The following is a 14,324-nucleotide window of genomic DNA, read 5'->3' on the forward strand; positions in this document are numbered from 1 at the left end:
ACTTGTGGATAATGAGTTTCCTATTAATTTCCAAACAAAAATTCCATAAAAGAGTATTCAAAAGTATAGACTTGTAAGTCAGTCCCCCAGTGACCCGGCAACTTCTTAGCCCATCCACATCTCCTAAAAGTTTTTCGCAATGTCTCCACATGAATCCATATGTAGTATTTTTAATTATATTTTTTCAACAACACAATTCTTAAGTTATTTCACGGCTGTGGGCATGATTTTTCTCCCCATATTTACAGTATATGTATCACGAATAAGCATTAATTTGTGTAAGTAGTGAGTTATAGTAACTAACCAGCTCTTGACCACTTACCCCCACTGGTAACATCCGTGATCGGTGTTGTACCAAATGCGGTTATTTCCCTTTAAGCAATTTTCTCAAGTATAGTTGCTCCCTGACGATTTAATGGGGAGCTTCACAGGGCTTTGTCGATGCTATCCGATCACTGATATTTCCAAAGGTGGGCTTGCACTTAATGTCGAAGCCAAACTTGTGGCTAAAGTCCAGGTTGAGGGACCTAAACTCACAATGTTCTTCACACACCTTTAAGCACTTTAAGCCTACTCATTGCTATTAGTAATTATTACTGCAATGACTTCCTGCTACAAGCTAATGAAGAAATTTCCTAGATGCATCACTCATTTCTCTAATATTCTTGTATTTGTGCAGATAATGAACAAAGGTCGAATAATGAAGGTGGGGACACAGGAGAGGAGTAAAGGCCAGACTCTGGTTACTATGTCACTGTCTATAACAGAAGAATTTATCCCATCCTTCCGCATTTTGGCTTATTATACCGTGACCACTGGATCACACCGGGAGGTTGTAGCCGACTCTTTATGGATTGATGTGGCAGATACCTGTATGGGAATGGTAAGATGTGTGACTATAAGAGTGAGTTATACTATTTCTTCTTTCTAAAAGTCTTCCAAACTATTCGGTAATAAAGCTCACCTATTACTGCACCTATAGATTTATTTTTCATGTGGAAAACAATAACATCATACACTGAGATAATTGCTGAATAATTTTTAGCATTCAATAGTCCAAATTTAATTTTACTATAATTACTGCCTTCAAAGCTCCAAGTTCTAACCCTTTATTTAAAGGACATCTACCAGCAGATTACTGGAGATAGAGTGTCCTAAATAGGCTGCATGTTATTTCTAGGGGGTGGTGGGACCATGTTTTTCTTGTATTTTGGGGGGTTTTATTGCCAAAATAATAACTTTGTAAAAGTTCCAGAGGCGGTAGGGCAGACAGCGCTCAAGATTCTCTTGGCTTCCCCAAATTTTAATTTATGCACACCCCCGGCTGAAAGCCTCCTCCTGTCACCCGAACTAGGAGAGAGCACAGCTTTGTTCTCTCCACACTCCGACACTCTGATGTGTCACTGTCCGGATACTAGTTCCCCTCTTGTGTTATGTTTCATAACTTTTACTCCAATCCTACCAGACCATAGAGACACATCTCTTAACTATTATTTAAACACACACTGGCCAAAATTTATCAAAACTAGTGAAAACTGTATTATGTGCGGTTTGCTTTTAGCGGTTGCAGTGTGCGACAGATTCCTGAAATGCACATAGTCCAACTGTGCACCGAAACGTCTCTTTTGCTGCATATTTTTACCGCCTTGAAAGGCACAGTGCTGCCACAACACAAAACTGGTGCAAATACTTTTATAAATGTGGACCACTAAGTATCTCAGAGAATCCACCTATTCGAAAAGTAAAGTTGGAAGATGATTCCAACTTTTGGTAGATGTATTCTTATGTGGAGATAGTTCATGTTAATGATTGAATAATTCCCACAGCTGCGGATAACAGGAGAAAAAGACAAAGACAATGCGATTCAACATCCTGGATCCTCCATAACGCTGAAGCTACAAGCAGATCACAAGGCTACTGTGGGACTGGTGGCTGTGGATAAAGGTGTCTATGTGATCAACAGTAAACTGAAGATCTCCCAGGGCAAGGTGAAACATTGGAATTACAAAAAAAGTTTCTTAAGTTTATTTTACAGTTTTCACTGAGTATTTTCTCCTTCTGTAAAGGTCTGGGAGTCGGTGGAAAGATATGACATTGGCTGCACACCGGGAAGTGGTGCCGATACACCAGGGGTGTTTTATGATGCCGGCCTTGCCCTGCAGACAAACTTCCAGATAACAACTCCTCAGAGATCAGATGATCAATTCTAAATTTTTCCAAATTGATTGGGAATTGGTTTCTTATAGAGATGAGCGAGCACTAAAATGCTCGGGTACTCGTTATTCGAGACGAACTTTTCCCGATGCTCGAGTGCTCGTCTCGAATAACGAGCCCCATTGAAGTCAATGGGAGACTCGAGCATTTTTCAAGGAGACCAAGGCTCTGCACAGGGAAGCTTGGCCAAACACCTGGGAACCTCAGAAAAGGATGGAAACACCACGGAAATGGACAGGAAACAGCAGGGGCAGCATGCATGGATGCCTCTGAGGCTGCTTAATCGCACCATTATGCCAAAATTATGGGCAACAGCATGGCCATGACAGAGTGACAGAATGAAGCTAGATAGCATCTAAAACATCCAATAATTGACCCTGACACTATAGGGGACTTCATGCAGAGGCAGCGGCAGCAGCGGCAGGCTAGAGAGTGGCATGGCGACATACCCTAAATGGACTCAGGCTTCAAACCAATGGGTGGCAGAGAGGAACCAAAGGAGGTGAGCAAGAAGCGCTCAAATAATATCGGTACATGATAAAAGTTTGCCAGTATATTTTGTGAATTACACAGCAGGGTGGCGACAAAGTTAACATGGAAGCCATGAAAACAACCCAAAATTCTGCCTGACACAGCTCGGTTGATAAGGGGACCATGTATGGAGGCAGTGAACTAGTAGTAGATTAAAGGTGCTGCAGTTAAAACTATGTTAGTTGGATCTTGGCATGGAGCTGGCGCTCCGCTGCCAGGCGAGCTTTCGCCAATCCAAGCCCCTGTCTCTAGGCTACTCCCCAAACAGCACTTCTAAGAACCTTTTGTATAAGATCAAGTGTAATAGCGTTCTTATAAGTTTAGGATATGGCGGGTGAGGGGAATGGAAACAGATGCGCAAGAAGCGCTGAAATAATATTGGTAAATGATAAAAGTTTGCCAGTATATTTTGTGGATTACACAGCAGGGTGGCGACAAAGTTAACAAGTTTGTTGTGGAAGCCATGAAAACAACCCAAAATTCTGCCTGACACAGCTCGTTTGATAAGGGGACCATGTATGCCTACAGTTCATGCCAGTCGCTGCTCTGGCTGCCAGTCTCCTTTCGAATACAGTTTAAAATAATAACCCTCATCCATAAAGCTCTGTATAATGCTGCACCCCCCTACCTCTCCTCTCTTATCTCAGTCTATCGCCCAACCCGTGCTCTTAGATCCGCCAGTGATCTTAGATCAACCTCTACCCTAGTGCGGACCTCCCACTCGCGTCTCCAAGACTTCTCTAGAGCTGCACCAATTCTATGGAATGCTCTGCCCCGGACTAACCTCCAAAGTTTCAAACGTGCTCTTAAAACCCATTTCTTTAGGCAAGCCTATAACACTCATTAACTGCATGAAGTTTTAACTCTTCTACTAACCCGTCCTGTGTCGTCCTCCCATCTGTTATCCAGCAACCAACAGGCACCAGACTTCTATGCAGTCCCATTCACCCTGGACCTGGTGACGGCTGAGTGGTTCAAGCGACAGCAATTCCATTTATTATATTTTGTTCTATTCCCTAAGAAGAATGGCTTGACCATTAAAAATTCTTTTACCTTGTGTTACCCCATCATCTTCATAAACCATAAGCTCTGGCAAGCAGGGACCTCACTCCTGTTGTTCCATACAAATGTTGTGCTCTGTTACATTACATTTGTATTTGTTTCCTATGATTTGTAAAGCGCTACGGAATATGATGGCGCTATATAAATAAAGATTATTATTATTATTATTATGGAGGCAGTGAACTAGTAGTAGATTAAAGGTGCTGCACTTAAAACTATGTTAGTTGGATCTTGGGATGGAGCTGGCGCTCCGCTTCCAGGCGAGCTTTCGCCAATCCAAGCCCCTGTCTCTAGGCTACTCCCCAAACAGCACTTCTAAAAACCTTTTGTATAAGATCAAGTGTAGTAGCGTTCTTATAAGTTTGGGATATGGCGAGAGAGCGGAATGTAAACAGATGCGCAAGAAGCGCTGAAATAATATCGGTAAATGATAAAAGTTTGCCAGTATCTTTTGTGGATTACACAGCAGGGTGGCGAGAAAGTTAACAAGTTTGATGTGGAATGCCCTGTAATAGCTCTTGGGCGGTGTGCCTTTTATCGGCTAGGCTCAGCAGTTTGAGCACCGCCTGCTGTCGCTTAGCGACGGCACTGCTGCTGTGCCTAGAGCTACCGACTGATGGCGCCATGGCCACGGATGGTAATTCGGAGGAGGAGGAGGTGGAGGAGGGGTGGGAGGAGGAGGAGGTATAGTAGGCCTTTGAGACATGGACCGAGGTAGGCCCCGCAATCCTCTGCGTCGGCAGTATATCACCAGCCCCAGGGTCAGACTCGGTCCCAGCGTGCACCAAGTTAAGTGTAGTAGCGTTCTTATAAGTTTGGGATATGGCGGGTAAGTGGAATGTAAACAGATGCGCAAGAAGCGCTGAAATAATATTGGTAAATGATAAAAGTTTGCCAGTATATTTTGTGGATTACACAGCAGGGTGGCGACAAAGTTAACAAGTTTGTTGTGGAAGCCATGAAAACAACCCAAAATTCTGCCTGACAAAGCTCGTTTGATAAGGGGACCATGTATGGAGACAGTGAACTAGTAGTAGATTAAAGGTGCTGCAGTTAAAACTATGTTAGTTGGATCTTGGCATGGACCTGGCGCTCCGCTGCCAGGCGAGCTTTCGCCAATCCAAGCCCGTGTCTCTAGGCTACTCCCCAAACAGCACTTCTAAGAACCTTTTGTATAAGATCAAGTGTAGTAGCGTTCTTATAAGTTTAGGATATGGCGGGTGAGGGGAATGTAAACAGAAGCGCAAGAAGCGCTGAAATAATATTGGTAAATGATAAAAGTTTGCCAGTATATTTTGTGGATAACACAGCTGGGTGGCGACAAAGTTAACAACTTTGATGTGGAATCCATGAAAACAACCCAAATTTCTGCCTGACACACCTCGTTTGATAAAGGGACGATGTATGGAGGCAGCTATATGGACGACTTTTGGAGGTAGCAATGGAGACAACGTGTGGAGGCTGCTATGGAGACAATTTAATTTGGATAGTGCCTGTATGTGGCAGTCCAAAAAAGTTTTCAAACCAGAGGAGCAGGTAGGTGGCCCTCCAGAAAAATTGAATAGATTGAGTGCCTGTATGTGGCACTCCCAAAAATTGTTTAAAACAGAGGACCGGGTCGGTGGCCCTCCAGAAAAATTAAATGCATAAAGTACTATAGCTAGAGCCAGTTGGCCCTGTCAAAAAATAGCCAGTTTCCTCTGCTTTACTGTACAAAGAGGAGGAGAAGGAGGAAAATGAGGAGGAGGAGGAGTGGATAAATTATTCAGGTTGAGCTTCCTTCACCTGGTGGAGATTGGAAATTATGAGAAATCCAGGCTTTATTCATCTTAATAAGCGTCAGCCTGTCAGCGCTGTAAGTCGACAGGCGTGTACGCTTATCGGTGATGATGCCACCAACTGCACTGAAAACCCGCTCGGACAAGACGCTAGCGGCAGGGCAGGCAAGAACCTCCAAGGCGTACAGCGCCAGTTCGTGCCACATGTCCAGCTTTGAAACCCAGTAGTTGTAGGGAGCTGTATGATCATTTAGGACGATGGTATGGTCAGCTACGTACTCCCTCACCATCTTTCTGTAAAGATCAGCCCTACTCTGCCGAGACTGGGGACAGGTGACAGTGTCTTGCTGGGGTGACATAAAGCTGGCAAAAGCCTTGTAAAGCGTACCCTTGCCAGTGCTGGACAAGCTGCCTGCTCGCCTACTCTCCCTCGCTACTTGTCCCGCAGAACTACGCACTCTGCCGCTAGCGCTGTCAGAAGGGAAATACTGTTTCAGCTTGTGCACCAGGGCCTGCTGGTATTCATGCATTCTCACACTCCTTTCCTCTCCAGGGATGAGAGTGGAAAGATTTTGCTTGTACCGTGGGTCCAGGAGAGTGAACACCCAGTAATCGGTGCTGGAATAAATTCTTTGAACGCGAGGGTCACGGGATAGGCAGCCTAGCATGAAATCTGCCATATGCGCCAGAGTACCAACGCGTAAGAATTCACTCCCCTCACTGGCCTGACTGTCCATTTCCTCCTCCTCCAACTCCTCCAACTCCTCTTCTTCTGCCCATACACGCTGAACAGTGAAGGACTCAACAATGGTCCCCTCTTGTGTCTCGCCAACATTCTCCTCCTCTTCCTCCTCATCCTCCTCCACCTCCACCTCCTCCGATATGCGCTGAGAAACAGACCTAAGGGTGCTTTGGCTATCAACAAGGGAATCTTCTTCCCCCATCTCTTGTGACGAGCGCAAAGCTTCCGACTTCATGCTGATCAGAGAGTTTTTCAACAGGCCAAGCAGCGGGATGGTGAGGCTGATGATGGCGGCATCGCCACTGACCATCTGTGTTGACTCCTCAAAGTTACTCAGCACCTGACAGATATCAGACATCCACGTCCACTCCTCATTGTAGACTTGAGGAAGCTGACTGACCTGACTACCAGTTCTGGTGGAAGTTGACATCTGGCAGTCTACAATCGCTCGGCGCTGCTGGTAAACTCTGGATAACATGGTCAGTGTTGAATTCCACCTCGTGGGCACGTCGCACAACAGTCGGTGAGCGGGCAGTTGGAGGCGGCGCTGCGCTGCCCTGAGAGTGGCAGCATCTGTGCTGGACTTCCTGAAATGCGCACAGATGCGGCGCACCTTCGTGAGCAAATCAGACAGATTGGGGTATGTCTTGAGGAAACGCTGAACTATCAGATTTAACACATGGGCCAGGCATGGCACATGTGTCAGTCTGCCGAGTTGCAGAGCCGCCACCAGGTTACGGCCGTTGTCACACACAACCATGCCTGGCTTCAGGTTCAGCGGTGCCAGCCACAGATCAGTCTGCGCCGTGATGCCCTGTAATAGTTCTTGGGCGGTGTGCCTTTTATCGCCTAGGCTCAGCAGTTTGAGCACCGCCTGCTGTCGCTTAGCGACGGCACTGCTGCTGTGCCTAGAGCTACCGACTGATGGCGCCATGCCCACGGATGGTAGTTCGGAGGAGGAGGTGGAGGAGGGGTGGGAGGAGGAGGAGGCATAGTAGGCCTGAAACACCTGGACAGAGGTAGGCCCCGCAATCCTCGGCGTCGGCAGTATATGACCAGCCGCAGGGTCAGACTCGGTCCCAGCCTCCACCAAGTTAACCCAATGTGCTGTCAGCGATATATAGTGGCCCTGCCCGGCAGCACTCGTCCACGTGTCCGTGGTCAGGTGGACCTTGTCAGAAACGGCGTTGGTCAGGGCACGGATGATGTTGTCTGACACGTGCTGGTGCAGGGCTGGGACGGCACATCGGGAAAAGTAGTGGCGGCTGGGGACCGAATACCGAGGGGCGGCCGCCGCCATGAGGTTGCGAAAGGCCTCGGTCTCTACTAGCGTATAGGGCAGCATCTCCAGGCTAAGCAATCTGGAGATGTGCACATTAAGGGCTTGGGCGTGCGGGTGGGTTGCACTATATTTGCGTTTCCGCTCCAGCGTCTGGGGTATGGAGAGCTGAACGCTGGTGGATGCTGTAGAGGATCGTGGAGGCGCCGATGGGGTTTTTGTGGCAGGGTCCTGGGCAGGGGGCTGACTATCAGCTGACACAGGGGAAGGAGCAGTGGTCTGCACGGCCGGAGGTGAACGGGCTTGTTGAACTGAGTGGGGTGTTTAGCATTCATATGCCTGCGCATACTGGTGGTAGTTAAGCTATTAGTGGTGGAACCCCTGCTGATCCTGGTTTGGCAAATGTTGCACACCACAGTCCGTCGGTCATCCGGTGTTTCCTTAAAGAACCTCCAGACTTCTGAAAATCTAGCCCTCGCCGCAGGAGCCCTCGCCACGGGAGCTTCACTAGTTGACACATTTGGCGCTGATGCACCAGGTCTGGCCCTGCCTCTCCGTCTGGCCCCACCACTGCCTCTTCCAACCTGTTCTGGTCGAGGACTCTCCTCCGTCTCAGAAGCACTGTGTTCACCCGGCCTATCAACCCAGCTTGGGTCTGTCACCTCATCATCCTCCGATCCCTCAGTCTGCTCCCCCCTCGGACTTCCTGCCCTGACAACAACTTCACCACTGTCTGACAACCGTGTCTCCTCATCTTCGGACACCTCTTTACACACTTCTTCCACTACGTCAAGAAGGTCATCATCACCCACAGACTGCGACTGGTGGAAAACCTGGGCATCGGAAAATTGCTCAGCAGCAACCGGACAAGTGGTTTGTGACTGTGGGAAGGGTCCAGAAAACAGTTCCTCAGAGTATGCCGGTTCAAATGCCAAATTTTCCTGGGAGGGGGCAGACTGGGGGGGAGGAGGCTGAGGTGCAGGAGCTGGAGGAGTGCCGATTTCGGTGAAATGGGTGGACTGCGTGGAAGACTGACTGGTGGACAAATTGCTCGAAGCATTGTCGGCAATCCACGACATCACCTGTTCGCACTGTTCTGGCCTCAACAGTGCTCTACCACGAGTCCGAGTAACTTCAGACATGAACCTAGGGAGTGTAGCTCTGCGGCGTTCCCCTGCTCCCTCATAAGCAGGTGGTGTCTCACCCCGCCCAGGACCACGGCCTCTGACCCCTGCAGTAGTTCGACGCCCACGTCCCCGCCCTCGTCCTCTACCCCTAGCCCTCGGGTTAAACATTTTGAAAATGAGAGTTATAACTTTAATTTTTTTTTAACTTTTTTTTGTGTTTTTTGTTTTTTTTTGTGTTTTTTAGTTTTTAAAACCAAACGATGCTATCCTATTGCTATGGCTATTTTCTAGCCAAGTATGAAAGCACACTGCTATGCCAGATGAGATGACGCTGAGTTATTAAAAAAATAAACGTAAAATAAAAAAGGAAATGGCAGACTGCCTAATTGAAATCCAACCCCTAATTCATTTTCCCACTTCGGTCTTTGCGATGGATATGTGCGTCACTAAGCGCAAAACACAGCGGTCGCAACTCTCACTACAAATTGCTCACAATTTGCTAGTAGATGCACTGCAGCAAGGACAGCCACCAGCAGATCAACCAGAAATCAAATATATATAACGCTACTGTAGGCGTAAGTAAGCCGTTTGGATTCTCCTATGGCTATTTTCTAACCAAGTATGAAAGCACACTGATGAGATGATGCTGAGTTATGAAAAAATAAACGTAAAATAAAAAGTAAATGGCAGACTGTGCCTAATTGAAATCAAACCCCTAATAAATTTTCCCACTTTGGTGTTTGAGGTGGATATGTGTGTCACTAAGAGCTAAACACAACGGTAGCAAGTCCCCCTGCAAATTCCTCACAATATGGTACTAGCTGCACTACTAGTGCCAGCAAGCCCAGCCACAAGCAAACAAAAAAAAAAAGTATAACGTTATTGTAGCCCTAAGAAGGGCTGTTGGGTTCTTGGAGAATCACTCCTGCCTAACAGTAAGCTAATAGAACAGCCTAACGCTTTCCCTGACCAGCAGCAGCTCTCTCCCTAGCGGCATCCAGACACAGAATGATCCGAGCAGCGCGGGCAGCGGCTAGTCTATCCCAGGGTCACCTGATCTGGCCAGCCAACCACTGCTATCGACGTGTAAGGGTACCACGTCATGCTGGGTGGAGTGCAGAGTCTCCTGGCTTGTGATTGGCTCTGTTTCTGGCCGCCAAAAAGCAAAACGGTGGGAGCTGCCATTTTCTCGAGCGGGCGAAGTATTCGTCCGAGCAACGAGCAGTTTCGAGTATGCTAATGCTCGAACGAGCATCAAGCTCGGACGAGTATATTCGCTCATCTCTAGTTTCTTAGTATCATCCCTGATCACAAAGTAGATCCTTACAATTTTGTCACATTTTTCTACAGAGCCTTTATGTCAGCCTCAACTGAAGCGTAGACGACGTGCCTCAGCCATACTGATTCAAGAAAGGGACAAAAAAGGTAAAGTTTGGACAATAAGTGGTCACCTGCTCAAATTCCCTGCTTGTGTATGTATTGGAGAAGTTACTATGTTCACCATGATCTTCCTTCTCCCTCCAGCATCACAATACTCAGGTCTGGAGAAGACATGCTGTAAGGACGGTATGCTTAAAAACCCCATGGGTCATACCTGTGAACGTCGGACTCGCCATATTCAGGATGGACAAAAATGTATCAACGCTTTCCTGGACTGCTGCAAACACATCCAAAAGCAAATAGAACTTGAGAAAAGTCTTCATGAAGATGATGACGATGCAAGAGGTAAGGATATTATACTCATTAAAGGTGGTAAAGATCCGACCCATAAAAAAACACAGAAAAATTAAATTATCTTGCCGATAGTGGCAAGAGGGCAGGCTGCAGGTTCATTTTCAGCCGACTTCAGGATCTTAAAATGATCATAAAATGACAGCAGCACATGTTATGTTATGTTATATATTCCACTATTTTTGCTTAATTTTGCCAATTGTGTTCCTCTATCCTACTCCGTATTAAGACTGGATCAGGATAGAAGGTTTGGAAGAAGGATAACTTTTATTTGAAGAAGTTGCCCATTTTGGACAATTCCTTCTTGTCTGAGTTTTTCCTTACCAAAAAATAGAGACACAGGGATCTTCTGTCCTGGTTTTTATCAGTAGTTTGACCTTGAAGCCACTACAGATGAGTACGTCTTTGGGTTTGACAAATTTGTCTGAATTTCGTAGCAAATTTTGGTTCAAGACCCAGACTTTTGGACTGCAATTTCAGCCAACCATGAACCCCATTGAAGTCAATAGAGACCAGGATTTTAACATCCAAAAATGACTGTAAAATGGGGCTAGTAATGGCTATAGGGCTTAAAAATGTGGAAATATCAGGACAGTTGCCTGGCTGTAATAAGCAAGGAAATAATAACATAAAAATTAAACAAATATACTAAATTAAATGATGTCACAGCGGTTGAAGTCACCCTGGGTGTTCAGACCGAGTTAGTCAAGAAGAAGCAATGGCAAAATCATAGTCCCTTTCACTGCGTTTAAAGGCTCTTTGGGCGTTCAGAACAGGTTATTCTGTGTGTGTTTAAAGAATCACAAACCACAAATCCTTTCTCTCTGTTAAAGGCGTTCTGTACGTTCAGATCCACTTGTTTTTATAGATTTTGTAAGTAGCTATGTAAAAATCAGATACTTTTCTTCTCACTGCGTTTAAAAACCTGATAATGCGAAGATTTAGAAGATTTAATATTGACGAATGTTGTCTGGCAATCCTGGCTAGGACCAAAATGTGAGTCAGAGCTCCTCCTGCCACCACTAAATTAACCCGGTGGTCAGTTAAGAAGCTGTGTAAGCAGGCTTACGGGTCAACATTTCACTTGTGAGGTGCAACATGGGACAAATAGAATTGCATAGTGCACATTTGGTCTTGTACACAACCAGTTGGTGCAGGATGGGGACCACCTGCTGGGGAAAGTAGAGGAGGCTTGAATATTCTTACTGTGGGACAGCCACCATCCATTCTTTAAAGCTGTCCATCTTCACCAGAGTGAATGGGAGCATTTTAAATACCAGCAATTTGGGAATGTTCCTATTCAGTACCAGAGCTCCTGCGCACACAGGGGCAAACTATTGCTTTCTCTCCATGACTTGGGGAAACAAGAACTGAAAGGATGGTGTGGACAGATGTGGTGGTGATGGTGATTGCATCTCATCAGGTTCCTAGTCATACATGATGTGCTCAGATTGTTTAGGCTTTCGCTGTGCTTTATGGACTGGTGGCACAGCATGCAAATGACACCTGTCTTCTGCATTCTTTGAAAAAAATGCCACACTGCAGACACCCTGTTCCATGGCCCTTGTTTCCTGGGTAGCTGGGTTCAGGCAGCAACAGTTGACGACGTAGCTATTGGCTGACTTTTGCATCTTGGCTTCTGTTCTGTTATCTGCCCTTGGATTCCTGGCCACAACATCTTTATCAAAATTATCAACAAGATGAGAAGAACGAAGTGGCACTCACCGGTGTTGAAATAAGTCTTCTTTATTCGATAAGAACGTACACATGGAGGCACGCAGTGCCGCAAAGCCGACGGGCCATTTTGCGCTGCTCGGTGCTTTCTCAGGGCAGTGACCTTTATCAAAAGTATCACTGTACTTTACCCATGTCGGATGTTGGATCTCATCATCACCCCTTGCTTCTTCTACCACTGAGCTCTCACTGTTGCCCTCCTACTCCATCTGCACTTCAATAATCCAATGGGAGTTGATGCACTGTCTGCCATGTAATTGATCAATGCCTCAACTTTATGTGGTCTATTGGGGCCCAAAAGGACATGCTGCATACCCCTGCACCTACTTGCACCAGAATAACTTAAAGCAGGAAGAGATGGAACATGTCCTCTTCCTGCAGCCCTTCTTCTATCACCAGAAGCAGCACCCAGGGCCGATTCTAGCTTTTTTGCTGCCTGAGGCGAAAACTGAAATGCTGCCCCCCCCCCTACCCCTGCAAAAAAAAAAGCCTAGCCCTGATCTCCTCCTGTATTCAACCCACTGAATTTAAATACGCAACTTTAAAAAAGCATCTAGAACCTGCTTAAAGTTAGCTGACAACATTATTATTAACATCCTAACAAAGCGCCACAGATCACGGACACCCTATGACTGACGCTGTCTCACACACTAGTATCATTCAGTTACATAGACATTAGTGACATCTGGTACCTTACAGGTGATGATCTGCTCCATGAGAAAGAGAACTTCATTACAATTTCTCCCCTCCATGACAATCACTGTTGAATTCATGGCCAGAAGTCTTCAGCTCCATGCAGCATCTCCGCACTGCACCCATAAAAATATAACAATCACTTACAATATGTCACCGGGATAACAACACTTTTTTCTCCTAAGTACTATATATCCCAAACTACACAATTTAATATACAGCCCCTAATAATTTAATAAATAGTGTCACCCTAATAAACCAATATATAAAACACCACCCTAATGAACTTATATACAGCCCCCTATTAAATTATATACAGAACCCCACAACAGCTCCCCCCGTACTTAAAATCTGCCCCCCTTGGATGGAAAGTTAGGCGCTATCCACTGGATAGGGCCTAACTTGCTGATCAATGGGGGGTCTCAGTGCTGAGACCCTGCAGATCGCGAAAACGAGGGGCCGCGCATGACCGTTCTGCTCTATTAAACTCTATGGAGCTGAAGGAGATCAGTGAGCGCTGTGCTCGGCAATTTCCGTCAGCACCAGAGATTAATGGAGCAGAACCGTCATACGCGTCCGTCTGCTTCATTAATGTGACGGAGCGACAGCACTGATCAGCAAGTTGGGGACTAACTGGTCTTTGTGGGAAAACCCCTTTAATTATATAGTATCCTATAACAGCCCTCCCCATAAATGCTCCTTTTGTTTAAGATCTGAATCCCATATACAATATCCCAATATCCCAGTAAAGCTAAATACAGCAACCTATCAACCCACCCCTATTTACATTAATATTCATCCCCCCCATAAAAAGTCCCCTCCACCCCAGTTTAGTTATACACAGTACTCATTTTACCATAGGGAATCCTCCCTCCCCCAGGTTTTATTTCCCTCTCCTTTTTTATTATATTTATTATATGCAGTCCCCCACAAATGTTTTTTTTCTATATAAAATGGGGCCAGTTAAAAAATAATAAAGCTTCTACTTACCTCGTCCCACGCTGAGGTCCCTCCTCTTCTCTGAACTGTTCCCGGGCAGCTCTGCAGCTCTATGGCACCGGAGGACGCAGACGGCGTCTGATGACGTCACGTCGTCTGCATCCTCCAATACCACAGAGCAGCGCAGACAAACAGGTCTGCGCTGCTGCCCTGTACCGCGCTCTCGCGGTCGAGATATGTTTGCATTACAGACTGCCAGCGGCAGTCCGTACTGCTAGTGGGTGATTCGGACGAGCGCCCGAAACACCCACAGCTGTTTTCGCCGCTTCTTTCAGGACTCCGCATCTGCCGCCTGAGGCGGAATTTTCATCCCGCCTCATGGCAGATGCGGCCCTGGCAGCACCACTGCCATGACCATGTCCTTAATTACTGCATTCTTCATTTTAAAAGACCTGCAGTACCAATCTATATGATTGTGCAATATTAATGGATAA

The 14,324-nt window shown here is 46.3% G+C and overlaps 1 protein-coding gene across 1 annotated transcript in view; it reads left to right on the forward strand.

The window, feature by feature from the left end:
* LOC140128563 (complement C3-like) overlaps nt 1-14,324 on the forward strand; it is a 63,792-nt gene that overhangs the window by 15,457 nt on the left and 34,011 nt on the right. The window contains exons 14-18 of the mRNA XM_072150261.1: nt 680-883; nt 1,827-1,988; nt 2,067-2,193; nt 10,081-10,158; nt 10,258-10,458. Coding sequence (XP_072006362.1) covers nt 680-883; nt 1,827-1,988; nt 2,067-2,193; nt 10,081-10,158; nt 10,258-10,458 — 772 coding nt within the window. The remainder of the gene's footprint in view (nt 1-679; nt 884-1,826; nt 1,989-2,066; nt 2,194-10,080; nt 10,159-10,257; nt 10,459-14,324) is intronic.

The sequence above is a fragment of the Engystomops pustulosus genome, chromosome 4 (assembly GCF_040894005.1).
Source record: "Engystomops pustulosus chromosome 4, aEngPut4.maternal, whole genome shotgun sequence".
NCBI lineage: Eukaryota > Metazoa > Chordata > Amphibia > Anura > Leptodactylidae > Engystomops > Engystomops pustulosus.